The sequence below is a fragment of the Phascolarctos cinereus genome, unplaced genomic scaffold, assembly GCF_003287225.1.
Source record: "Phascolarctos cinereus isolate Bilbo 61053 unplaced genomic scaffold, phaCin_HiC Scaffold_3;HRSCAF=262, whole genome shotgun sequence".
Classification (NCBI taxonomy): domain Eukaryota; kingdom Metazoa; phylum Chordata; class Mammalia; order Diprotodontia; family Phascolarctidae; genus Phascolarctos; species Phascolarctos cinereus.
This window is the reverse complement of record NW_027555736.1, coordinates 3,601,873-3,628,076: the sequence shown is the minus strand read 5'-3', so window position 1 is coordinate 3,628,076 and position 26,204 is coordinate 3,601,873. Positions and strand designations below refer to the sequence as shown.

General features: G+C 41.1%; 1 protein-coding gene across 1 annotated transcript in view; it reads right to left on the bottom strand.

The window, feature by feature from the left end:
- The window catches only part of TCERG1L (transcription elongation regulator 1 like), a 296,277-nt gene that overhangs the window by 48,928 nt on the left and 221,145 nt on the right, over positions 1 to 26,204 (bottom strand). The window contains 2 exon segments of the mRNA XM_020973107.2: positions 867 to 936; positions 12,717 to 12,871. Of these exon segments, the coding sequence (XP_020828766.1) occupies positions 867 to 936; positions 12,717 to 12,871 (225 nt within the window).

The following is a 26,204-nucleotide window of genomic DNA, read 5'->3' as shown; positions in this document are numbered from 1 at the left end:
GCTGCTCAGCACCTGGCCATCCCCATTCTGGCCCAAAGGCAGCATTTGAAGGCCTCCCCACATGGCAACGAGTGTGAGGGTGCCCCGAGCTAGGGACTGCTACATCTGTATTCAAATAAAAACTATTTGCTCTCCTCAAAAACACGTGAATGGTAGGAAAACAGGCATCATTGCAGGTAGCTCTGGTTCACCCCACCGCCTACCATAGGTAACACTTTGAGCAGCCAAAAACCTGACAATAATCTTTACCCTGCTTCCTACCTAGTGACACTCTCTGATGTTAGCCAGCCCTGATAGAGGATGTGGTATCACATGAGCATTTGCAGACATGGCCAGCGTGAGCCTCTGCTGTGCTTGATTATGCGTATTCATTACAAGAGTTTTGTTTGCCTTTTGTCAAAAGATGGTGTGGGAAGGAGGCAAAATAAATGCATGTTACAAAAATAAACAAACAAATAAAGAAATAAGGAAATAAGGAAAGAAAGAAAGAAAGAAAGGAAGAGAGAGAGAGAGAGAGAGAGAGAGAGAGAGAGAGAAGAAAGAAAGAAAGAAAGAAAGAAAGAAAGAAAGAAAGAAAGAAAGAAAGAAAGAAAGAAAAAGAGCCACGCAGCACACCATTCGGTTTCTACTCAAAGTACTTCAACTGGCAAGTCCTGCCAGAGCATTCGCTCAGCTGGTACAGATGGTAAGAGCCCAGGGTCACCTCCATATTATCATGAGGCAGAAGAGTCCCCCAAGGCTTTCCTTTTCTCCCCAAAACCAAATTCTACTTCAGAAAGGCCTTATTGGATTATAGGCTGATAATATCTAAACTTCAAAATGGTAGATACAGGTGAATTATTATTATTGTTGTTATCATTACTTACTTATTTCTCTTTGTTTTCACGTTTTGGTCTTCACTTTCATCTTCTGCATCAGATCCATCACTTTTATCTGCTAAAAAATATGAGGTGAAATACTCAGAATTTGCCAACTACATTTTGAACATATTGATAATAACCATAATATAATAATTTAAAAGTTAAAATAAAAGCTATAAGGAAAGACATTTGCTTTTTTTCTTTTTAAATAAAATGAATATTTTTATTTTCCCCAATTACATGTAGAAACAATTGTTAACATTTGTTTTTTTTAAAATTTTTGAGTTCCAAATTTTCTCACTTCCTCCTTCCCTCCCCTCACCCATCGAGAAGGCAAGCAATCTGATAAGTTCATACGAGCAGTCATGCAAAACACGGGCAATCTATTTTCTTAATGATCACTAGCAATACAACTGTCTGTCTCTTTCTGGCCTTCTTCATCTTTGTCTCTGTCTTTCTCTTTGGCTCTGTTTATCTCCCTCAGTATTTTTATCTCTCATTGTCCCTCTTTGTGTGTATGTGTGTCTCTCTTTCTCTCTCCCTCTCTCTCCCCTTCTCTCTCTGTCTCTGTCTCTCTGTGTCCTCTTCTCTCTCTCTCTCTCTCTCTCTCTCTCTCTCTCTCTCTCTCTCTCTCGCTCTCGCTCTCACTCTCACTCTCCTACAATAGGAACCTGATTGCCTGATTACACATCTCTGATTTCACCACTGGGCAGCATGGACCCCCAGAGCTCCTGCTAACTGTCCACTTAAAGCCATTCACAGAGGCTGGTAGGCAGGGCCATGAGCTTTGCTCCTTGCGCACAGCAGGATCACGTCTCTGGAGCTGTGACTGGTCATAGTTTTGGGCTGACCTCCTGAAGAAGAAGGCCCGTCCCATGCTTCAATCAGGACTGCAGGCCAACTTGGCCGGATGACAGAGTGAGCTGAGCATGGCAGTGCTGACGTTTGTGCTGAGAATGGTGGAACTCTGGTCCTCTCTCACTTTCTCTTCTCTTCCGGTGCCCTAAGGGGCGACATCCAATTCTTTCTCAGTCCCTTTCCTCTGCTTGCTGCCACTGATTAAAAGCGCTCTTGTTACTCCATAAAGCGAGTTTCCTTCAGAAAGTCAAATTGGCCCAGCAAACACAGCCCCTTTCTTTCCCTGCTGAAGAGGTAGGTGCTGTAAATGTTTAATGAGCTTCAGGAAAAGGGAGGGAAAAGCTTGCTGTGAGAAAAGAGGCCAAGTGGAGATATTCTAGCAGTGCTGTTATTTCTCTCCTGACAGCCTGGATGATGCCGATGTGTTAGCTGCCATGAGAAGTGCTTTTCCATTTGCCTGCTCTCTCCTCCCCCAGCATGGAGGGAAAGCCGCTTTCCCATTAAATAGGTCACGGGGGGGGGGCAGAGGGGAAATGATATGGGTATTGTAGCACTTGCTAAATCACCTTCCAACCCAGAGCCCAACACGGGTCATCGCGTCTCTCATTTGTCTCTTCTGATGTCCCGGAGGAAGCTCGAACATGAGGCCTCTCTCCATAATGAATGTGGAGTTTATGGAAATGGCATTGATTTCTGCCATGGTGAAGCCCATCACACCTTATCTTGGATAGAACTTGACAACTCCCCACACAGGCTTGCTCAGAATCTCAATGAATGGGGCTACTCCCTTACAGGCCAGCTCCTCTCCTACCAACCTCGAGCTCCTGAGCACAGAGCCCTTCTGTATGAAAGGGAGACAGATGAGAGGTGATCACTGTGTACATGCTTAACACCATCATGGAAGATAATCAGGACACAGCCAGAATTCTTTCTTTCAGGATTGATGGCAGTCAGTGCCAAACAACAAACACCTCCTGTGAGCAGACATAAATACTCAACAGTTCTTTAGACTGCCCTCAATTCTCTAAGTCCTAACCAGGTTGGACAACATTCCTACATGTTTTCTTTTTCCATAATCAGAGGAGAAGTGCACATGTCAGGTGTGTATCCTTTGGCACCAACTACCAATGGACAGTCAACCAGACTGCCACTTATTTATTTCCTAGCATAGTGCCTCATTGGGGTGTAGAGATAACTTTGGTGTCTCAGAGTCTAAAAGAACACAGGAGAAACTTCATCATGAAGCTAGAAAGAGCTTGAATATGGACCCAGAGGCATATTCCACAAGGGTTTGAAGGGACCTTTGTGGCCCTCTAGTAAAAATCTATACCCTAAATGAATCCCTACTATAACACAGCCAACAGGCTGACATCCATCCTGAAACTGCTCAGGACTGGAGCCCAGCACTATCGGAGGCAACCAAGTCCAATGGGCACAGCTCTTATTTTGAGAAAGATCTTCCTAAAATCAAGTTAACATTGGCCTCTTTGTCACTTGCATCATTACTCTTGGCCCTGTCCTCTGGGGCCAGTCAGACACACTCCTTCTTCTGTGTGACAATGTTTCAGATATTTGAAGATAGCTGTCTTATTCTTGCCTGAATTTTCTCTTCTCCGAGAAGAGCATTCCTATTTCCTTCAACCATTCTTACATGGCATGAACTTAAAGCTCCATCCCATTCAAGTTGCCCTCCTCTGGGCATTATTCAGCAAGTCCAGGCCCTTAAACTGTGGTGTCAAAGTGGACAAACACTCCTGTGAATTTCTGATGAGGAAAAAAAGTCAGAGGGATTGTTACATGTTTGTTCCTGGAAGCCACATCCTTCCAATCTTTTTTTTTTAATATATTTAATATTTTGTTTTTCCCAATTACATGTAAAACAATTTTAACACATTTTTCATATTTTGAGCTCTAAATTCTCTCCTTTCCCCTTCCCCCTCATTGAGAAGACAAGCAATTTGACATAGGTTATACATGTGTTATGCGAAACACATTTTCACGTAAGTCATTCTGTGAAAGAAAATGGACAAAAAATAAGAAAAATAAGGTAAATAAAAACTAGCTTTGATCTGCATTCAGGCTCTACAAGTTCTTTCTCTGGAGATGGACAGCACTTTTCATCATAAGTTGTACACAATTGCCTTGGATCATTGCATTGCTGAAAATAGCTGTTATTCATAGCAGATCATCATACAATTTTCTACTGGTTATGTTCATTTTACTTTGCATCAGTTCATGTAAGTCTTTCCATGTTTTTCTGAAAGCATCCTGATCATCATTTCTGAAAGTACAATGGTATTTCATCACAATCATGTACAATAACTTGTTCAGTCATTCCCCAATTGATGAGCATCCCCTCAATTTCTAATTCTTTGCCACGACTAAAAGAGCTGTTACAAATATTTTTAGGACGCGGTACTTTTCCTTTTTTTATCTCCTTCAGATATAGAGCTAGTAGCGGTACTGCTTGATCAAAGGGTATGCTTGGTTTTAGAGCCCTTTGGGCACAGTTCCAAATTGCTCTCCAGAGTGGTTGAATCAGCAGAGAACTTCACCGATAGTACATTAGTGTTTTAATTTTCCCACATCCCCTCCAACATTTGCCATTTTCCTTTTCTATCATATTAACCAATCTGACAGGTGTGAGGTAGTAGTTCAGAGTTGTCTTAATTTGCATTTCTCTCATCAATAGTGATTTAGTCTTTTTTTCCATATAACTATAGACAGCTTTGATTATTTTGCCTGAAAACTGCCTATTCATATCATTTGACTATTTATCAATTGAGCAATGACTCTTATTTCTGTAAATTTGACTCAGTTTTCTGTATGATTCAGAAATGAAGTCTTTATCAGAGAAAATAGCTTTATTTTTTTCACAATAATGATTAAAACTATGCATTTCCCTCCATTCTATTTTCCACCTCTTTATCATACTCTCCCTCCTTCTACCCTGTCCATTCTCAAAAGTGTTTTGCTTCTGACTTTTACCTTCCCCAAAATGCCCTCTCTTCTACCAGCTTCCCTTCCTCTTATTCCCATCCATTCCTACTTTCTTGTATAGTAAGATAGATTTCTACATTCAAGTGAGTGTGTATATTATGTATGTAATGTCTGTAATCCTTTTTGAGTGAATTCCAATGTGCCCCCTTCCCCACTTCCCCTATTTCTATTCTACTCTAACATCTCTTTTAGGCCCCTTTTATGTCAGATAATTTATTTCATTATACCTTTCCCTCTGCCCTTTTCCCAGAGTATTCCCTGTAATCCCTGAATTTTATTTTTTTTTAAATAATCATACCATCACACTCCACTCACACCTCTGCTTTCTTTCTATTTCATACTTCTTCAAATTGCCCTAATAATAAGAAAGTTTTTGGGAGTAAAAATATCATTTTCCCTTCTAGGAATATAAAGAGTTTAACCTTATCAAATCACTTATAATTTCTCTTTCCTGTTTACCTTTTTATGCTTCTCTTGAGTCTTGTATTTGAAAGTTGAATTTTCTATTCAGCTCTGGTCTTTTCATCTGGAGTGCTTGAAAGTCCTCTCTTTCCTTGAATATCAATTTTTCTCCTGAAGGATTATACTCAATTTTGCTGGGTAGGTAATTCTTGGTTGCAATCCTAGCTCTTTTGCCTTCTGGAATATTCTTTAATATAGAACCTGCTAAATCTTGTGTTATTCTGACTGTGGCTCCACAATATATGAACTGTTTATTTTTGGCTGCTTGCAGCATTTTCTCTTTGATTTGGGATGTCTGGAAGTTGGCTATAATACTTTTGGGAGATTTCATTTTGAGATCTCTTTCAGGAGGTGATCAGTGAATTTTTTAAATTTCTATTTCACCCTCTGGTTCTAGAATATGAGGACAATTTTCCTTGATAATTTCTTGAAAGATAATGTCTAGGTGCTTATTTTGTTTTATCATGACTTTCAGGTAGTCCAATAATTATTAAGTTTTCTCTCCTGAATCTGTTTTCGAGGTCAGTTGTTTTTCTAATGAGATATTTCACATTTCCTTCTACTTTTTTTTCATTCTTTTAATTTTGTTTGATTTTTTTCTTGAGGACTCATGAAGTCATTATATTCCATTTGCCCAATTCTAACATTTAAGTAATTATTTTCTGCAGTGAACTTTAGTACCTCCTTTCCCCTTTAGCCAATTCTGCTTTTTAAGGCATTCTTCTCTTTGGATTTTTATGCCTCTTTTATCATTTAGCCTATTCTGTTTTTAAGGTATTTTTTCTTCTTCTTCAGTATTTTCGGTGCCTCCTTTACTCAGTTGTTGACTTTTTTTTTCATGATTTTCCTTCATCACTCTCATTTCTCTTCCCAATTTTTCCTCTACCTTTCTTACTTGATTTTTAAAATTCTTTTTGAGCTCTTCCATGGCCTTAGAACAATTCATATTTTTCTTTGAGGCTTTGGAAGCAGGAATTTTGACTTTGTTGTCTTCTGCAGAGTATGTGCTTTGATCTTCCTTGTCACTATAGTAACTTTTTGTAGTCAGATTTTTTTTCTCTTGTTAGTTCTTTTCTCAGCCTATTTCTTGTCTTTTTTCTCTATACAAAAGTGAGGCTCTGCTTCCCAAGTGGAGGGGGCACTCTCCCAAGCTTCTGCTATTTGGGAGGGGGATTAACTATTTTTAGAGGTAATTCTGGGAACCTGTAAGTTTTTGACTCTTCCAAGGTGGTATGATCTAGGGAGAGAGGTGTGTTCACTAATCTCCCAGATAGCACACTCATTTGTGAGTGACCGTAAGTACTCTTTTCAGCCCTGAAAACTGTGACCAGGGTTCATAGAGCTTCTAGTAGTTTACTGAAATCCCAGGTCTTTGTTTAGAACAGCTGTTGTTTAAATTTGTCTTTCCATCTTACAAATTGTATAATTGACTTTTTTTTTTTACAAATGTTTAAGATTTAATATGTGTCCCTACTGAATTGTATGGTATTGGATTCATGTTCATGCTCTAGCTTCTCAAGGTCCTCTGGGATTCTGCTTGTCATTCAGTATGTTTGGTAACCATCCCTCTCAGCTTTGAAATATCTACAGATCTGGGTTCAGATCATCTCTGTCCTTATATGAGTCATTTATTTAAGAAATAATAGTTTAAAATCACAGTCTAGCATGGAGGCTTGAGATATCCCCCTGGAGACCTGGAGATTTTGTACCACACTTAAATTCACTTACTATCAGTTATACTTTGAGTCTAGCCATCCAAGCAGCTTGGATTCGATGTAACTGTATTATTGTTTAATCCTTCTCTTTCCATCTTTTCCACAAAAATAGTATGAGATAATTAAAGCAAAGTTGTTAGAATTTTGGCAAGCAATATCTACAGTACTCCCCTTCTCTTTAGGTTAGTGATTGCATCCAAAAAGAAATGAGATTTATAAACTTTATGTTTTATATATATTTACATGAATGTGTTGTACCCACCCCTGCCCACCTCAAATGTAGACTCACTGCAATTAAGGCTTGTTGTATTCTATGCATTTCTATTCCTAGAGCTTGGCACATAACAGGCATTTTATTAATCCTTGGTGATTGAATGATTGAACTAGTGCTTACAATGATTTCATCAAGAACTGGTCAACCAATTCACAGCTGGGTGATTCCTGAAGTCAGAAGACATGAGTTCAAATCAGACCTCTGACATTTACTAGTTCTGGGTTCTAGCACTAGTTCTGAGCAAGTCACTTAACCACCATCTGCCTCAATTTCCTCAACTGTGAAATGGGAACATAACAGCACCTCCTTGCCAAGTTATTGGAGGGATTAAATCCTTAGCACAGTGCTTGACATGTAGCAAATGCTTAATAATTTATTTTTTTCCTTCCCTTTCCCTTTCCCCTTCTCTTAACACATATTTCTTAAATACCTCTCACTATGTGTCAGGCACTGTGGGAAAAAAGTAAAAATAATGAAACAATCCCTCCTCATAAAGAGCTTCCATTCTAATGGTGGGGGCACATGGGCAGATATAAGTATACGCAGAATAAATAGAAAAGGAACAAAGAGAACTAAGATCAGAGTGGTTCACTTCAAAGTGGCATAAGGTGGGTGGCATCGCACCTGTGAGGAAAAGAAATGACTTCCTTCATTTTGCTTAAAGCAAGGGAGGGACACTGAGGCAGGAAGAGAAAGTATGTGGCGTGGCATTGGGGTGAGGCGGAGGATGTACAGGCACAGAGAAAGGAGATGCGTGTTGAGTGCATTCATTATGTGCTAGGAACAGATCAAAGCCCATTTTGGCTGGATTGCTTCCTCATTAGATGTTCACCAACCAGCACTGTAATTTTCCATTTTAGAATTTTCTCAGGAATTGAACTCAAACTTGCTGGTTTAAAGTTCCTGTAATTCTAAGCCCCTCCTCTAGGTCTGTGGCATTGCAGAAAACACGTCTGCCAGTTTTCTCAAACCCAAGGGGCAGAATCCGTTGGGCCACATGAAGTACAGTTACCAAAGGCTGCTAGGTGCTTTCTTACTCTCTCCTTACTCAGTATGGGAATCACCTCCATGCATGAAGGTCACTCTCCTTTGAAGAAGAAAAAAAGAAACAAATGGAGGATTGAGCAGAATTGTGTCCCTAAAGCCTGGGGACCAACATGGCTGAGCTCGGAGACACTACTCAGCATAGGGTGGGGTGACAGACGTGGTTGTTTCATGTTTTTTTGTGTGTGTTTGGGGGTCACAAGAAGGTCTTAGAGCCATATGTGAGTCACGTGTCTCCCCACTTCTACCTAACTTTATTTTCATTTGTAGCATTTTGTTACATTGACCTAGCTTCCAAATCAGATACTCACCCAAGCCTCTCTGGTGCTCTGTGAGTCCCTGGACACGAGAACACACTGTACAGATCTGCTCTTCTTACAATTTTGAGATAAGACAATAAGTCACATTTTTGAGGGAGGAGGAAATATAGTCATATGGAAAGGGGGATATATAATATATATACACATATATGCATATACATATGTACACATACATATGCATAATACATACACATCTGTATATGCATGTATACATACACATGTACATGTATATATACATATATGTATGCTCACACACATGTATGTATATACGTGTGTGTGTGTGTATATAAGACATGACTTTAATACTTCAGGGATGGGAGAGAATATTCAAAACCATCACTGATGAACTTGGGACAAAGGGGCTTATTGTGTGTGTGTGTGTGTGTGTGTGTGTGTGTGTGTGAGATGTTGGGAAGTAAATTGTTGGGTTAGAAACCTCATAGGAAATGGAAGCAGTGAGTCATGAGGTGTAGCAGAAGTCATACAGGAGAGCACCGCAGGTCAGAGAGGGCAGGTCCTAGGGTTAAAGTGGAGCTCTACCTGGAAGGAATCTAGGTCCAGGGTGAATTCACAGCTTCTATGCATGGAGTGACTTATGGGTAGAAAGTAGGAAGGTTAGAACAAAGGTCTTGTCTCCATTTAAGCCAAAATGTTTCATCTCCTTTCTCCAGAAGCTGCCTGATTCACAACAGTCTGGTATCACCTGGTCCTATCTGAGATCTCCAGCCTCATCACACTTCACCTACATGATCAGTCTCTGCTCTATCCAAATTGGTTCTTTGAACCATTTACACCACATGAATCCCAGCTCCTGTTTCCAACCCTCGAGCTCTCTTTCCCCCAATCCCCTCCATTGATATCATGAGGGCTAGGACAATGTTGCTGTCTTCCATAGTAATAGGAAAGTTAGGAGGGAGAGGTCGAGGATCTTGTTTGGAGTTATTGAGTCTAAGTTTTTTACTGGACATGTAGTTCAAGATATCTGAAAGGAACCTGGAAATGCAAGATTGGAGGTCAGTGGAGAGGTTTAGATAGGACAAGTAGATCCGAGAATCATCAACATAGAATTGGTAATTAAAACCATGGGAGCTAGGGAGATCACCAAGTGAAGAGGGCCCAAAACAAACACATAGAGGTCATGCTCTGGGTGAGAATCTAGCAAAGGAGACATAGCAGTGGTCAGAGAGGGAGGAGGAGAACCAGGAGAGAGAGGTGCCCTGTTAACCCAGAGAAAAGAGAATACCAAGGAGGAGAGGGTGATCAAGAGTGTCAAAGGCAGCAGAGAAGTCAAAGGGAATGAAGATTAAGAAAAGGCCACTGGATTTAGCAACTAAGGGATCATTGGTAACTTTGGAGAGAACAGGTTTGGTGAAAAGATAAGGTTGGAAACTGGATTGTAAGGGGTTAAGAAGGGAGTGGGAAGACAAGCGGAAACCCCACTTGTGGATGGCCTTCTCAAGAGGAGTTTAGCCATAAAGGGCAGAAAAGATACAGGACAATAGTTAATGGGGATGGAAGGATTAAGTAAGATTCCCCCCATCCCACCCTCTGCCATGTGGGAGACAGACATGTTGAACAGAAGTTAAGCATTGTAAGAGACCTCAACTGCTATCCAGGGCAAAAGTCCCAAAGAAATCATGGCTAAAACTTACCTGAAAAATGGCCTCTAATCTCTATTGGAAGACACTCTTCCCCACAGGGGAACCCACCACCTGTCCAGAATCCCCTTTCCCTTGGAAACCACTGAGGAAATTCCCTCTCTCTCTAGTATTGAGCCTCACTAGACTTCTTTGTAGCAGGTAGCCATTGCTGTCAGTGACCCCTGGGGATGAAGAGGTCAAAACCAATCATAGCCTTGACAGATTTTTGCTTTAATTACCCAAATGTCTTAAACACATTTGTCAGATCCCAGATACAACATTCTCACTTGCACATCTAAAGTAAGGCTCATACTGGGCAAAGGCAAGGGGAGAACTGAACTAATTACATGAAAGTGCTTACTTCAGCTTAAATGCCAACTTCATGGAGGGCCCAAGTTCCTTGCTGAGACTTCATTCTTACCATGGCACTAGTCTTAGGCTAACGATTTAAGTGATATAAGTCAAGTCACACTGCAACACATTTATCAAGGCTTGAACATGGTATTGGTTTCCCCATGTCTACACCAATCATGATTATTTCTGCTAACATAGAAGTCATCAGCCTCACCCCAGTTCATTCATCTGAACCTCACAGACAATTAACCCCATCAACTGAAGTTAAGGAAATGATGAAGTCCTCGGTTGGCACCTTGCCAGTAAAAACATTTTGGACCAACTGATCTTCAGCACAGATACCATCATCAGAATGGGGAAATACAGGACAACTGTAACCTTCGTTCTTTATACAGTGGAATTGCTCTTCTCATTTGCAACATAGGAAGACTTATGAACTGGAATGAGACTTGATTCAGGGAGAAAACCAAACCACACCAAATTGCAAGCAAAGCAGAAATATTTCCTTTTCTCCAAGCATGTGTACATTAATCTTTGCCAAGTTCTCTTGAAAGTTTTTGGCTAGGTCACTTTGAGGCTCGTGCTTACTATTTTCTCTATGGGTTATCTTCCTCATTTGAAATAGCAGGGCTATTCTGTTTTCTTTGTGCTCATTTCAGGTGGATTCCATTTTTATTCTCTGGATCAAAGGGTCATGGATTCAGAACTTGAAAGTTCCTGGTAGATCATCTTCTCCCCACCCCTTCATTTTACAGAGAAGGAAACCGGGGCTCATTGGTTGTATATGGCAGTTAGAAGGTAGTGATATAGAAAAAAGGTCATTGTTCTGATTTCAAGTAGTGGCATAGAAGAAAGAGGCAGAGGGGAAGGAGGAGAACTAGTAGAAGGAGGAGGAGAAAACAGAACAGGAGAAGAAAGAGAAGAAACTTTTGCAATGATTCCCTGTAAGATAAAATACCTTTGTAATGGATAAAGTTTCATTAGCTATGATCTTCTTTTTTGCATTATGGATTATAGAAACAAAAAGTGCTCAAATGAAACATCCTTTCTCTGGTTTTTAATGTTGAGGGGTTGGGATCCCATTTGATATATCCTGTGTTTTAGTCCAGTAACAGTAGCTATGTTTTGAACTGAGTGTAAATATTCTCCAGTATCTTCTTTGCAGGCAGAGTAATTTATAATGGACACTTGTGCTTCCTTAGTAAGGATTTCCCAGCACAGAGTAAATGAAAAATTTATTAGAGTTGATTCAAAATGAACTCTTTTCATAGCGTGGCTTTCAGGGCTGTGCACACTCCAGATCCTATCTCTACCAAACTCATAACTCATCTGCGCACTTTTCCATTCCTCTACAACAGAGACCAAAGAACCCTGGCTGCATCTATGCCTGCGGGCATCTTCTTGGAATTGGCCAATTGATTAAACACAAAGACTCAATGACAAGGGCAAAGACAACAACTGCTCATTATAATTAAGCAGATTTAAGTGAGAGAATGAGAAGCTGTGTGCAACAATGGACAGGGAGTGGCTCAGGCATCCAAGACAGTGTTCATCCCTGTGGTGCTCTTTTATAGGTCCTCAGAAGCATCATTTAACCTCGGGGATCAACAGACAACGTTTTGGGACAATAAATTATTAACCAGTTAGTGAGCTGATAAAGGGAGGTTCCTCACTGGGAATTTTCACTCCCTATATCAACCATCTCCACTCAATCTCCCCTAGGCTCCCCCCAAAAGCAAATCCAAACAAAACAGAAGGCATGTGTCTAGACACCAACAAACAACCTCCACTGTGCCACACTGATTTGTTTAAAGTAGTCACCAAGAAGTTTTCAAATAAAAAAAAAATACAACAATAAATCATGATGATGTCTAGAAATATTCTGAGTGGTGGGAAAAAAACTTGAATAGCCTTCCTCTGCTTCATGGATGAAACAAAAATTCATTCTTCCTGACAAACCAACCGTTTATTAGTTCAGTTCTAGAAATAAAAGAAGTACGCTGACTATGCAAGATATTTCTGCACAGAATACTATAATTACCACATTAGTAAAACATTTCCCTCTAATACGGCTCAAATTCCAATACTGCCTAGAAAAATATACTTTAGTTTCCAAGTACAATAAGGATATTTAATCAACAAAAGCATTCTTATAAAAAGAGATGAAAATAATCACAGCTATTAGTTACTTGCTGAAGCGTCCAGCTTGCGCTTATGTGGTGGGTCCTCGATGATCCGGTTAAGATCTCCTCGGTTCTTCAAGTCCATTGGTTTCTCCCATACAGAGAGGTGCATTGTTGGGTTGAAGAAGAAAACTCGGTCATCACCAGTCCAGACTACACACCTGGTTTAATTAACAAACTAATCTTAGTCCAAGTCAAATACATCTAGAAACAAAACCATTACATATTGTCTGAGTCACAGACATCAACAACTTTCAGATAGAATTAAAATTGAGATACTTGGCAAAGCTATCCTTGTCACTCTCCTCCCACTAAGCCATATTAGATGTGATATATTTGTGTCAGGGATATGCCAGGAGCTAATCCAAATACTTGCATGTTATCAACAATTTGAGGAGACTGGCAGCATTAAAACTGTCCATTACATTTTGTCTTGAGATAATGTCATTTCATGACATCATTTCATAGTAAAAGCACAGATCTCTTTAAAGAGCCATCTCTCAATATTTTTAGTAGATGTAAGATTCTGCTTTGTGGAATTTTTTTTTCTTTCGTAGGGAGACCACAAGAAGTCTTTATGGTTACAATATTATATAAGCAACTGAAGAAAAAACAGGACAGTTCCCATATGTAGAATTAAATTTAAAAAATCAAACATAAATAAAAGTGAAATTCAAACTTTGAGATACCTCTATCCCCAACTCAATCTTTTCAAAGCCTCTAGGAGTGGATCAATTAAGAAAGTCTCTATACTTAGTATGATAAAGACATATATGTACAGTAGAAAATGAACAAGCATCACAGAAGAATACTGAAATCTAAATGTCATATTTCAGCCACAAAAAGTTATCCATGTTCTTTTAATTAGAGACTTTGGAATTGATAATTCTTGCCCATTTTAGAAGCAAAAACATGAACGATTTTTTAAAAAAGTATTCCTAAACATGGATTTTTAGAAATCAGGAAAAATCATTAAAAATCAATTTTTTTTTCCTTTGGAAGCTGATCTATGAAAGCAGAAAAGAAAGCAGAAAGAACCATGACATATCAGGATCAGGAGACTGGCATTCTAGTGCTTTCCCTGGCATTAACTACCTGCATGGCTTTAGGGAAATAACCTCTCCTCTTAGGTGTCAATTTCCTCACCATTAAAAGAAGTGATTGGACTAAGTGACCTCTAAAACCACTTTCAAGGATCACAATGAAGACCTCCCTCTGCTGTTTCTCATACTTGGAAAATGGCTGCATTTGGCCACATTTGCGTAGCTGAAGTCAAGCGTTACAGATAAAAGGTGTCAGAATGATGAATTGCATCCTACCCTGCAGTGTACACTAATATACCTAGTGCTAATTCATTTCAATGCACCACTATACAAGTGACACAGAATTTGGAGGAGACGGGGACTCAGATTAAAACCCGACTATCCTCATCTGAAGCCAATGTTCACCAGTTGCCGTGGTATCTCTTCACTTCTCCAATTGAGACCAGGTCCCTGACTCCTGCTTAAGAAACTCATCCAGACATCCAAGGATTTCATTCTCCTTGGAATAAGGTAGACTTGAGTCATCTCCTGTTGACAACACAAGACTTGCTGGCCCATCAGGAGATACCAAAGTCATCCCCTAAGGGTCCATTTTACAAAGAATTGGGTGCTGTAGTGGCAGAACTTTTCAGGGTTCAATCTTCCCTGTGATTTACACAGCTAAAAAAAAAATCACAGATTTCTCACTCAAAAACAATATTGCTAGCATCTCCAGAAAAGGAGAGTGAGAGAAAAGTGGATGGGGTTGAAGAAACCACCAACTTAAGCAAAAACATCAACGCTGGTTGCAATTGACAGTGACTTTCTTCATTGTGTGTGCTGGATAGATAGTGTGGCTAATGGCCACAGGGACTTCTATGATTCATGGGCACTATGGCTAATGTAGAGAGGCTCAGTTGCACTGAATCCAGAGCTTCAACCCACTAGGGCTTATGGAAATTCTCCAGTCTCTGGCTAAAAGGTCTTTATTGGTAGTTTCTAATCCCTGGACGTTGTATCTGCCTTCTTCCATTTCACCAACCCTTCCACTGTGCTCAGAGATCTCTGTTGCAAAGCTAATCATACCTTCTGCCTGTGATCAGATATTTTTGGAAAGATCTCTGTGCATAAACAGAGTTACTGATGAACCCCAAAGATTTTGGTATCTCTAATGTGTGTGTATGGGCTAGAAACCCATCTCTGACTTAGCTAGACCATGGAGAAAATGAATCTAAAGATAGGAGTTTATTTCTCTTGAGGCCACTTAGCTTCATGCAGAGGAAGCTCTGTTCTGACATCCAAAGCTCCTTCCCCAACATCCAAGCCATGTCCAATAACTAAGGGCCTGCTTAGTCATATGGGGAAGAGATGGGACATAATTTATTTGAGCCCAGCCCTATTCTGTCTACTCCTGTCCAATAAATTTTGGAGAGGAAAAGCCACAAGATCACTTCTCCTACTGGAAATTTCATGTATGTACACAAAAAGAGCAGACCATGTCACCAATATGTCCAGGGATCCAGGCTTTTGTACTTGGCAAAACAGGACTTCCCAAGAAATAAAAATAAACAACACAGAGAGCAAGACTAGGCTTCCTCACTGTGAAAGTGTGGCCTGAGCTTGGTCCTGATACATCAGGGCACACTCACACTCAGGAACCTTCAGAAAATCTTCTCAGCTGCCAACGGTTCTCTTTAACCCCCACTCTTCCACTCCGTCCTCAAGGGTCACAGGATCAGAAACTTAGAGCTGGTGAATTTCTCAGGTCAGAGGCTAAGCTCTCAACAGAAATTCTGCTCCCTTGGCATCTCTCCTGAGCCCGGAGAGAACTGAAAAGCTGGGGGGAGGACCAATGTGCTGGAGAAGCAGCTGGCTCCCAAGTGATGGGTTCTAATGTACTGTCAGGTAAAGTGACCTGGGTTCACACCAGGTTAGAATGCAGGAAATCTCTAACCTCTCTGCCTTCCAATGGGGACCAGTATCCTTTGACGTGGACACTGAGCATGGTGGCAGACACTTTTTAGGAGCATAACATAGCTGAAGGTAATTATGGCAGGTTGTAACTTATGCACAACTCAGTTACTGCATGAATCACCTTGGTGAAAGCCAGGGATAGAAGGGAACATAAAATGTACAAAAAGAGCTTAGTTATTTCCCTTCATGAGTGAAGGAATGTTTCCCGAGATTAGCAGCTGAGTTCTCTAGGAACAAAGTGAAGATATTTCATTTTATTCTAATGGCCTAGTATCACAAAGAAATCCTGTTGGGAAAATGTATCCTGACCTTCCGAGTTGGGGCTCTGGAAGCTAGAGGCCAGGCTGTGCAACATGAATTTTGTACCAGGATGAAATCCAACAGGGACTGTTGTCCCCAACTCACTCCTCAGTGGTCAAATGGACTGGAGACAGAATCAGACGAAGATGTGGCCCAGAATCCTGGGACATTTTCTCCTCCCCTTGACTCAGTATCTAATTCTGTCCCCCAAGTTGGTAAGGGAGCAGTACCACACTGTTGGAGATTGACATTTCTCTGCAGTCTTCCATGGGATTTAGCTGGGCTTGCAGAAAACCGGGACAAACCAGGAGGCCTCCTTCAGTCAGAATGATACATTTTTAATGTTTCTGCAGTGATTTTCATATTGGTACATTTTCACTTTGTCTTGGCATGCTGAATATCTGAGTAGCCCTCCTGATATGCCGGGCTTCCAAGGATGGGGGCTTGAGGGTGTGGTCCCGTCTCAGAAACATGCACAAGGCAAAGGTGGGTTGTGTCACCTCAAGTATACACATGATAAGTCTTATGGACTTGTTGGGGTGAACTATGAGAAGACCTTGCTGGTTGATGACATGGGATTTGGAGCCCAAAGCAGTCGCCTTGTTTGAACACCTCAAAATCTAGCCTGGTCAAGTGATTATCCTGCGTTTGCACAGGTTTTGATAAGTAGTTCAGCCAAGACCAATCCGCATGGGCTTTCACTCCAGATCAAATTCCCTGGACACTACCTTTGATTTCTATTCTGCCGGGTGGAAGGAAGAAATTGGGGACCTCTCCCATTTATAAGGATACATACATATATATGGGAGTATACGTATACTCCCATGTACAACCCACTACCACCACATAGGGGTCCTCAGTGTTGCAACTCTGAAAATTTGCAATAAATTAAAGAATATGTGTGAATACCTATTAATGAATCTACATAGCTCATCCAGACTGGTGATCTCTGGCACAGCAGAGTTTCAGGAGGTAATTCCTATTTGGCCAGAAACTCTTGCCTAGTTGATAACCTCCAGTGATTCAGGCTTTCCCATAACCCTCCACATCTGAGGGCAAAGAGTTTTGAATGGCAGGTCCGGACACATGGATCTGGTCTTCTGTCATTGTTTAACTTCAAGATATTGGAAAAGTCACTGCTCATCTCTGGGCTTTGGCTTTGGCCCAACTCTTCTTACCCTTTCCAGAACAATGACTCTATGTTATACATGTTCTCTCTGTTTCCCTCCCTCCCTTCTTTTCTTCCCATGCCCCCCCACCTCTATCTTTGCCTGCCTGTGTCTCTCTCCTTCCTCTCTGTCTCTTTCTCCCATTTTGCAACAATTTGGAGTTAAAGATTTTGGATGCAAGTAGATCTTCAGTCATTATTAGTATTTATTTTTAACCCTGGTAGCACAAAAGCTCAATTGTACAATTAGTATCTTAGGTGGAAAAGGACATTTTCTGTTTTGAACTACTCAGCAAAGAGATTGCAGCAACAACACTGCCTTCAAAGAGAAGTGGAGGCACCTATGTTTTTGTTTCAGTATGGAAAGCCTTGAAGACGCCATTAGGAAAACCGAAGAAATATCAGTGACCAGGAACACTTGTTACATTTCTGAGTACACATAGACAAATACATACTGTCAGTTCTTAATTAGGCTTCAGAAGGAAGGCGTATTGGTAAAGCCAGCTCAAGACATGGTCTAATCCCCAAATCCTTCCCACTGGGCTTTGGAATACATTACCTGGTTTGGGGAAGCTGAACTACCCTCCCAATTAGCCTTTTGACAATGTTGCAGCTGGAATGAATATACATTTCTTTCAAAAAAACACACTGGTTTAGGTGAGATCTACTTTTAATTTGTTCAATGCACATTATTTTTTTTTACCTCTGTGATGGGATCTATGCATGATAGATCAATGCAAGGGAATGACAGATTCTAAAGTTCACCAGTTCTGTGAAGAACAGAGGTATCTGAGCATTTGTGTATTTCAGAGACAAATGAGGATGTCATCGTCCAGGGAACATGGCCTGGCTGCTGGGCTGGGTTCCAGGAGGCTCACGACACACCAACCATCCTGGAACGGTGGAGAGAAAATGAATGTGCACTGATGGAGAAGCCAAAGGCTGGATGCCCATGGCTTTGGTTCAGACGAACTGCTTCTCAGTGCTAAGTTCTTTAACTTCAGTTAGTCCCCTGCCAACAGGATCTCCTGCTCTCAGAGTCCCAGATGCCAGGCTGGGGCAGCTGACCTCAGAAAGAGGCACTAAAATGAAGGTGATTCAGCACAATGAAGACGTGTCATGTCCCTTCAGACATGTCCAAATCTCTCTGACCCCGTTGGAGGCTTGCTTGGCAGAGATGCTGGAGTGGTTTCTCATGGCCTACTCTAGCTCATTTTTCAGATGAGAAACTGAGGCAAACAAGGTGAAGTGACTTCCCCAGGGTCAGAGCTATTAAGTATCTGAAGCCAAATTTGAACTCGAGTCTTCCTGCCTCCAGGCATAGTGCTTTATCCATTGCCCAATGAAGAGGTAGGACCTTATAATAAGGGAAAAGGGGTAAGATTACAGGAAACTGAATGGGAGGGGCTGAAGAGCCTGCTAAGGAGTTTGCAATGGAAGATGGCAAGAAGGGGAGTCCATGGGAAACTGTACAGTGGTGTCAACAATCCCGACCTACTGCCATCTTCTTAGTACTAATATTCTTCTGGAGATTCTGCATGGCTGCAAATCACAGAACACAGCAGGCTCTGAAGCATCAGATTGATGGGTTACTTTGAAGAGGTATGGGGGGGCATATGTGAGCCCCAGCAAACTTTCAGCGATGACATCTATGCAAGAATGAGGAAAAATATATGTACATTATCCAATAAATTTATCCCTGGAATAGAAGGGCTGTTCATACTTTGAGAGTGAGAGATATCAAATTGACAGCTAAAGAGCTGCCCTGATGGCCGTGGAATATTAAAAGGCCAAGAAGAAAGAGGCAGGCACATGGGGTAGATTTAATGAGAACGATTTTGAGGAATGCATGGGTTGTTTTGCCAGAGTGTGAGGTCTGGATGAATGGTGATCTATGACACTGGAGAAGTGCCCACAATCAAGGAAATCCCAGCTCCATTGATAGGGGGTCAGAGGGTCACAGATCGGGACTTGGAAGGGGCCTCACAGACCGTATAGCCCAACCCCTCACTTTACAGATAACCAAAGTGAGGCAGAGACAAGTGAAGTGAGGCTCAGTGTTAGGTGACAAATGCAGTAAGTTTTAGGTATTCGAACCTACACTGTAACTCCAGAAATAGTGCATCTTTTATATACATATATACATACACGCACACACACACACACACACACAAAGATAAACATATAGACACACATATACATGCATATTTATATATACACATATATACATACATGTATGTGTACCTATATGTATATATGTGTGTATAATAAATATGTAGAAATACTAAATTTTAAAAGGTCTCAGTGGATCTTTGTGTACCACTGAGTCAGATCCTCTGTGTCTGGACTTCAGGTAACTCTGTAGCAATTTAAGTGCTCTGGACATCACATTTCTTTCTCAAGTCATCATGGCCCTGATGTAGACATATAGCCAATGGCATCAAGGCACCTGGAAAGGTTAAGAGAAGCCAGCTTGAAAGCATTAAAGTGATTCCAGAAGATTGTAAACTGATTGCTTGGATGGGGCGTCCCAGGCATGAGGAACAAGGATACTGAGGAGGGATGTAAGGGGAGGTGATTTCAAGAGAGAGACTGGAGTGTCAACAGTTCACATGGGGTGCATTTTAACAAAGAAACAAAGAACCCACACATCATGTCTCATCGCTGTGTCCGAGGGAAGCCTGTGGAACTAAACTTCAGAAGCCCTGGCTGCAGAAATGAATAGTGAGCCTCCAGAGAAGGCTGCCATCTTCTTCATATGGTTGGTATCCACTAGGAACAGCCAGCTGCATAATGGGAAGTTAATTGTATATATCCTTTTTATACACTTTGAAAATAATATGCTTATTTTTGTTTTCTTTACAATTATAGACAGTGATAGTTTTTATTCCCTGGCTTTTGTTTCTCTTTTTCTTCTCCCTCAATGAACAGATTCACAAAATACAGAAGTGGGTACAAAAGGAATACCACTGCAGCTGTGCCCGTTGACAGCCCCATCTGAAGGGCAAGAAGCTGGCCTGACGCAAATTGCTCACTCAATGATGACTAGCTAACGTGGAAATCTTCCTAACGTGAAGAGCGGGCACCCAGTGACTGATTTAGGGAACTCCAGAGCTCCTTTGACGGTTCCTTGTCATTGGCCCATGGCCCAAGCTTCTCAAGGCTCTACTGAAAGTATACCAGTGCAGGAGTGGGCTTCGCCCAGCTGGGATGTCTTTGGGTAACAGCCCCACAACAGACTTTCACAGTTCTGAGGTCTAACCACCTTAGTTCAAAATGGCACAGCTCCAGAAAGGTTTGGCATGAGGTAATAGAAATTGTGGGTCCAAGAATAATGCATCTGTGTACAAGGCAGGGAGTGGAGTGGGCCTGAGGGAACTGTCATCAGAAGAACCCCCAGAAAGGGGAAGAAGTCCTTTTGAACGACTAACATACAACCCCTTCTTTTTAATTGACTCACACTCTTCGGGGATATATCTGGGATATAAAGTGAGACAGACCCATACTGTCTCACACTGACTTTACAATGACCCCCCAGTTGGTGTCACATCGCTGGTGAGACGTAGCAATGCCTCCCAACCAATTTGGACTTTCTATGCCTCTGCATATCGTCTCTACAGCAAGAATGTAAACTCTGAGTCCAGAGGCTTGCTGTGTCCTCCCCTCCATCCCTGTGGCCAGCTGAGTACTGTTCAGGACGAACTGAGACTGAGGAATTCTCTGCTGATTTCTGCGGACTTGTGCTAAAGCATGCTCCTTTGGCCAGGGCAATGTTTAACTCCCTGGTCTAGGTGAGAGATTAGGAGTGCCCAGACCAGGGGCTAGCACTATGGCGCCCCCTGATGGAGCACTCCCATTGGCCTCCTCCTTTCTCCTTAGTACCTATGGTAACAGACGCCCACAGTACGCCAGTGTGCCTAGCACTTCATGTTGACATGGATGGGGAGGACGCCCCATGAGGTCTTCATGCAACATCAGCCCCATCAATGTAATTCAGTGACTTTGCTAAGAACCAGGGCTGAACAATCAGCTCTATAACATAAATTAAGCCACATGAGTAATTATGAGCACCTTTACATGTAGGAGAAACTTGATACAGCCTTGTTGAATTCATGAGTAGAGGAATGAAGTGATACTATAAAAATATAGTGTTAAAATATATAATTATATTAATATATTAAAATTATCTACTTAAAAGGAATAGCAAGTTGTACATAATAGATTTGCAGTTTCGTGTGCAATCATCTTTTTAAAAAAATATATTATTATACTATGTTATGGAAATGCTTATTTTATTCCATAAATTAAAAATTTAATAAATTATCTATATCTATCTATCTATCTATCTATCTATCTATCTATCTATCTATCTATCTAATAAATGTCAGTATACTACAAATTATCTTCTGGGATTTGCACAGTTAGAAAGGAAGCCAGTTAAACATATTCATTGAGCCATGCCACCAGGCAAGTGGATGGGAGCCCACTGATTTCAGCTCCCAAAGCACGTTTTGAGCAGGCCGTTACAGAAAGACAAGAAGCTGGACCCAGACTGAATTGGGCAGAAAATGAGGATGCTCTGCATTTGGGCATGTCCCCAAAAGGGGAATCTTTAAAAGCCAACTTACTGAACGAAACAGTGGCGAGACAACATTTCCCTCCCCAGCCGTCTTGCTTGCTAAGCAGTCATGTAACCGTCAGGCAATACAACAAGTAAAAAAATGTCTGTGGTCCTTGGGTGGCACCTTCCACTTCTGGACCAGTGGAGTCTGGAGGAAGGCACCCTCCCTCATGCCTACCCACCGAAGAACAAAACCCGTCACTTTGCCACTCATGTTCATCGCTGCTGATTCCTCCTTCTAGAGCAATGGACGTGCTAATTCTGTGTGGCAGCCCTTCCAGTGTGTGAAGGCAACAACCATGGCCTCCTGAGGATGTTTGCTTCTCTAGGCTAAAGATGGTTTAAGGTGCATCACAATCCTGGCTGCCTCCTCTCAACCTGCCCCAGTTTCTCAATGTCCTTCCTAAAGGAATCTAGACTAGAACTCCACATACTACGTGGTTCCTTATCAGAGAATCTAGTGTGACCACATGCTATGTATGTGCCTCTTAATTCAACCTAAGACCATGTGAGCTTTTCCAGTGCTTTTTCATCCTGCTGATTCACATTGAGCTGGCAGGCCAATAGAGCTTCTAGGCCTATTTACTGGTGAACTGATGTCTTGATACAGTGCCCTCATGCTGGGATTATTTGGGCCTAAGTGTAAGTCCTTAGAGTTGTCCCCAGTGCGCTCTGCCTGATTAGCTTAAGTCCAGCGTACTTGTCTTTCAAGATTTTTCTGAAATCTCTCATTCAGTGTTTTGATGATATTCCTTACTATTTGTCCCTGCCAATTCAATAGGCATGATATGAAAGTTTTAAGGTAAATGAAAAAAAAAACCCTTAAAATTCCAGACCCCAGGAGGAATCCTGGGGACCACCCTAACCTTCACATTAACCCACTGTGGATGGCTTCTCAGATCCATACATCCCACCATACAGTAATACATACCTAGCACTATGTAACCTAGGCAGAAGATGACCCACAGAAGCAAGTAACACATCTAGGTATTGCATATCTGCCTACGTATATGTGTGCACTTATTTATCTCTCGTCTTTATGCTCATTTAGACAGAGACTGATTACCTCAAAATCTCGTAGATGTATGCCTAGGAAATGCCTAGGAAACAAAGTGCAAAGTCAATATTCTATGGGAAAAAAGTTTCTTATTCACAACAATTTGGCCTAAACACGGATATTGCAGCATCTCTTGTTTCTTGGGGCAATAAGTGATGTACTTTGTCTTCAGTACTTTCATATGACTTGCCCCAGGAAAGGTCATTGTACTCTACTCTCCCCTTTGCTTGGGCCTGTCCTCCTCTCTACTCAGACGCCATTTGGAGGACCTCATTTTAGTCTAGTTGCCTTATTTTAGGAAGGATATCAAAACAAGTATTGAGAGGAGAGACGGCAATGGCGAAGGGCTTCTAGTACGTGCTATAGGTGGGTCACTCAAAGAAACCAAGGAAAAGTAACATGGAGCAGAGAAACCTCAGCAGAGGGGATGTGGCAGCTGGCAAGTTCTTGGAAGGCTGCACTAGACCAGACTTCTAGAAAATCAATGAGTCTAAGTTGTGAAAAGGCCTGTTTTGTCTTTCTCTCTAATGATTACTGTGCTGCACCAAAATGGGCAGTTCTTTCTCGGGAGGGAATAGGTTTCCTTCCACTAGAAGTATTCAAGAAAAGGCTACGTGACAACTTGTTGTTTGTCCTTTAGAGGGATCATTGGTGGGAGGGGGTATTTCCCTCAAAGATTGACTTCCATCTATTCTGCACATACTTTGTTTTCACATTGGGAGCACCTTCAGGGCAGGTACACATATTTTCCTTTCTTGTATGTCAGTGCTTAGCACAGGCCTGGGACTGTCAGTGGTTAATAATTACATGTGCACTGAAGGACTCAAAGGAGTCTAGTAGTTCTTCTCTGCTCTAGAAGTTGGGTCACAGTAACATTCACTCACACCCAATACTAAGACTTGTGTACTTTCTGACCATAGGAAGTATTGAATCATGATTTGCTGGATGGGTGGATAGATTAAATGGACATATAGATGTAAAAGAACAACCACATTACTGATTCAGACGTAACTTCATGGAGAAATTCAGTATATTTCAAAAAATAAGCAGAAGGGTGTTATCTAAAATACTCTAGCTTTTCTTACCAAAAAAAAAAATTAGGCTTTGGAGGGTGGAATTCTTCAGATGGATCTCTTGTGTGTCTCTATAAATTCCACAAAATATGAAACGTTTGGAGCATTGGTGATTGATGAGTAAACTCAATGGGACTTCATGATTACCCTGTAACTTCTAGCTCCTCAATTAGATATTGCATTGTAGGGGTTGGTATATACACTTTTACTTCCAGTTCTTACTGGAGGTCATTGAAAGTGAATGCTATTACCTATTACTTACGTTTCTTTTACACTGTCTCTGGTCTCTCCAGTTTTTATTGGGATGGAGACTTAAAACATGTAAATAACTCAAGGGCTACAGGAGGCTATCTTAAACCTAGGTGTTCAGCACCTAAAAATGAGTAGCCTGTGAAAACCTATATGATCCCATTCCATCCATGAACTGGAGCCTGAAGTAGTGCCTCCAGAGGTTTGTTAGACGTGAATTTGGCTGACAGGGACCTGATGAAGCCTTAGCAACTTGATATTTAATTTCAATTTACTGCCCCCCCTCCATTGCCTGTCATACACTTTTCACTGGCATCATACATGTGTTAATTATCCAATGGGGAGAAGGTGGCATTTTGTTCCCTCTGATGGTATAAATCAAAAAAAGCAAGAGTTCCTTGGCAAATTTTGCATTATCAACAGAGTACTTTCCAGCAGCCAAACTAACCAAATAACTTAAGTCTCAGATTTTCAGGTTAGAGTAAATCTGAATATTTACACTGATAACTATACTACCCTCTCCTTTTTTTTTTTAATTCCCACTGATAACCATCCATATGTGAAGCAAAGGCAACATTATTTCCTTTCATCTCTTCAAAGTTCTAACTACTTCATTCCCAGAGTACGTGTTAGGCATGGTATCCCTTTCTTTAACATCATTCCTGTTTATCATCAATCGTCAGAACACCATCAGCTTTGAAAATGGCACATGGAATAGATTAAATGAGTTAGAATGTGTAAAACTCTTAACCCAGTGGCTGGCATAGAGCAGGCACTTAATAAATGCTTGTGTTCTTTTCCCTAATGAATGAAGAATACATATCAATGAGAAGGAAGGTCTTCTGTTACAGTAAAAGAATGGCCACGCAGAATCAAGGACTCTACTCTCAAGTACATTCAGAAGGAAGAAAAACCATGAGGAAAGTACTTATCCCTACTGGCATTCAGAGAGTGTTTGGAAAAGTCTAATAATTTTAGCTAGGACAGTTCCAAGACTTCTGCTTCTTCCCAGGATAATATAATGCCAGCGCCTATGCCGACTTCCATCTCCCAATGTGACAAAACGTACTTGGACTCTGCACCAAAATCTCTTGGACAAGCTCCATGACAAGGGAACTAGGCATGTGGTTTGGTTCTGGAAGCCCCTCTCATTTCCTGTTGGACCCATAACTCACTACATAATGGAAAAAGAAAATCCCACCATGTAAGGGAATCAGCAAAGGCGAACTATCCCTCTGTTTATCTGGATGAAGCTCAGGATATTAAATCCCATGATGGTGTTGTCACCATGTCATTATCGCCAAGAAACAAAGACATAAAAGGGACACCATTTGGACATGAATTTCATGTCTCAATTTTCATTTTTTGTTGCGGAATTTTACACTTCCTGTAATTCATTATTTTTATGTCTTAGTGATCACAGTCATGTAGACAATGCCTACTACCCCCTTATGCTGAATGATTCCTGGCCAATGCCTTCTATGCTCCCCAGAAACACCTCCACCCCATTAATTCTCCATATGGGCACCAGAAAGGACCCTAAGGTTCTTCTTCTTCTTCTCCTAACATTAAGTAGATACCAATGGAGTATAGCGGAAACCTATCAATTATCCCTACCCTCATTCTCCTTGTGTGCCCCCTTGTTTTGGTCATTTCTCTTGCTGATATCAACCTTTACACAGCTTCTTTTTCATAATTTTCAGTAGCCTATTGAAGCCCCAAATTTCCTATTAATAGATGACATAAACTTTTATTTCATTAGAAAATCATTGATACAGAACATGAGAAATAGCTAGAAAGTATCCCTAAAAAAATTGGGATGTTTTTGAACATTCATTAAACCAAGAACATTCAAATTCTTCACATTCAGTGCATTATCCACTAATTTGTAAGTGATCATTACTTTGGCCTTGATATTCATATCAATTTGGACCAAGAGCTTTCTGTTTTAATTTGGATAGATAGTTGTTCTATTCACCTTCTATTCTGTACTATTCAATGTCCAGAAAATAGGACCCAAAGAAAGGCTT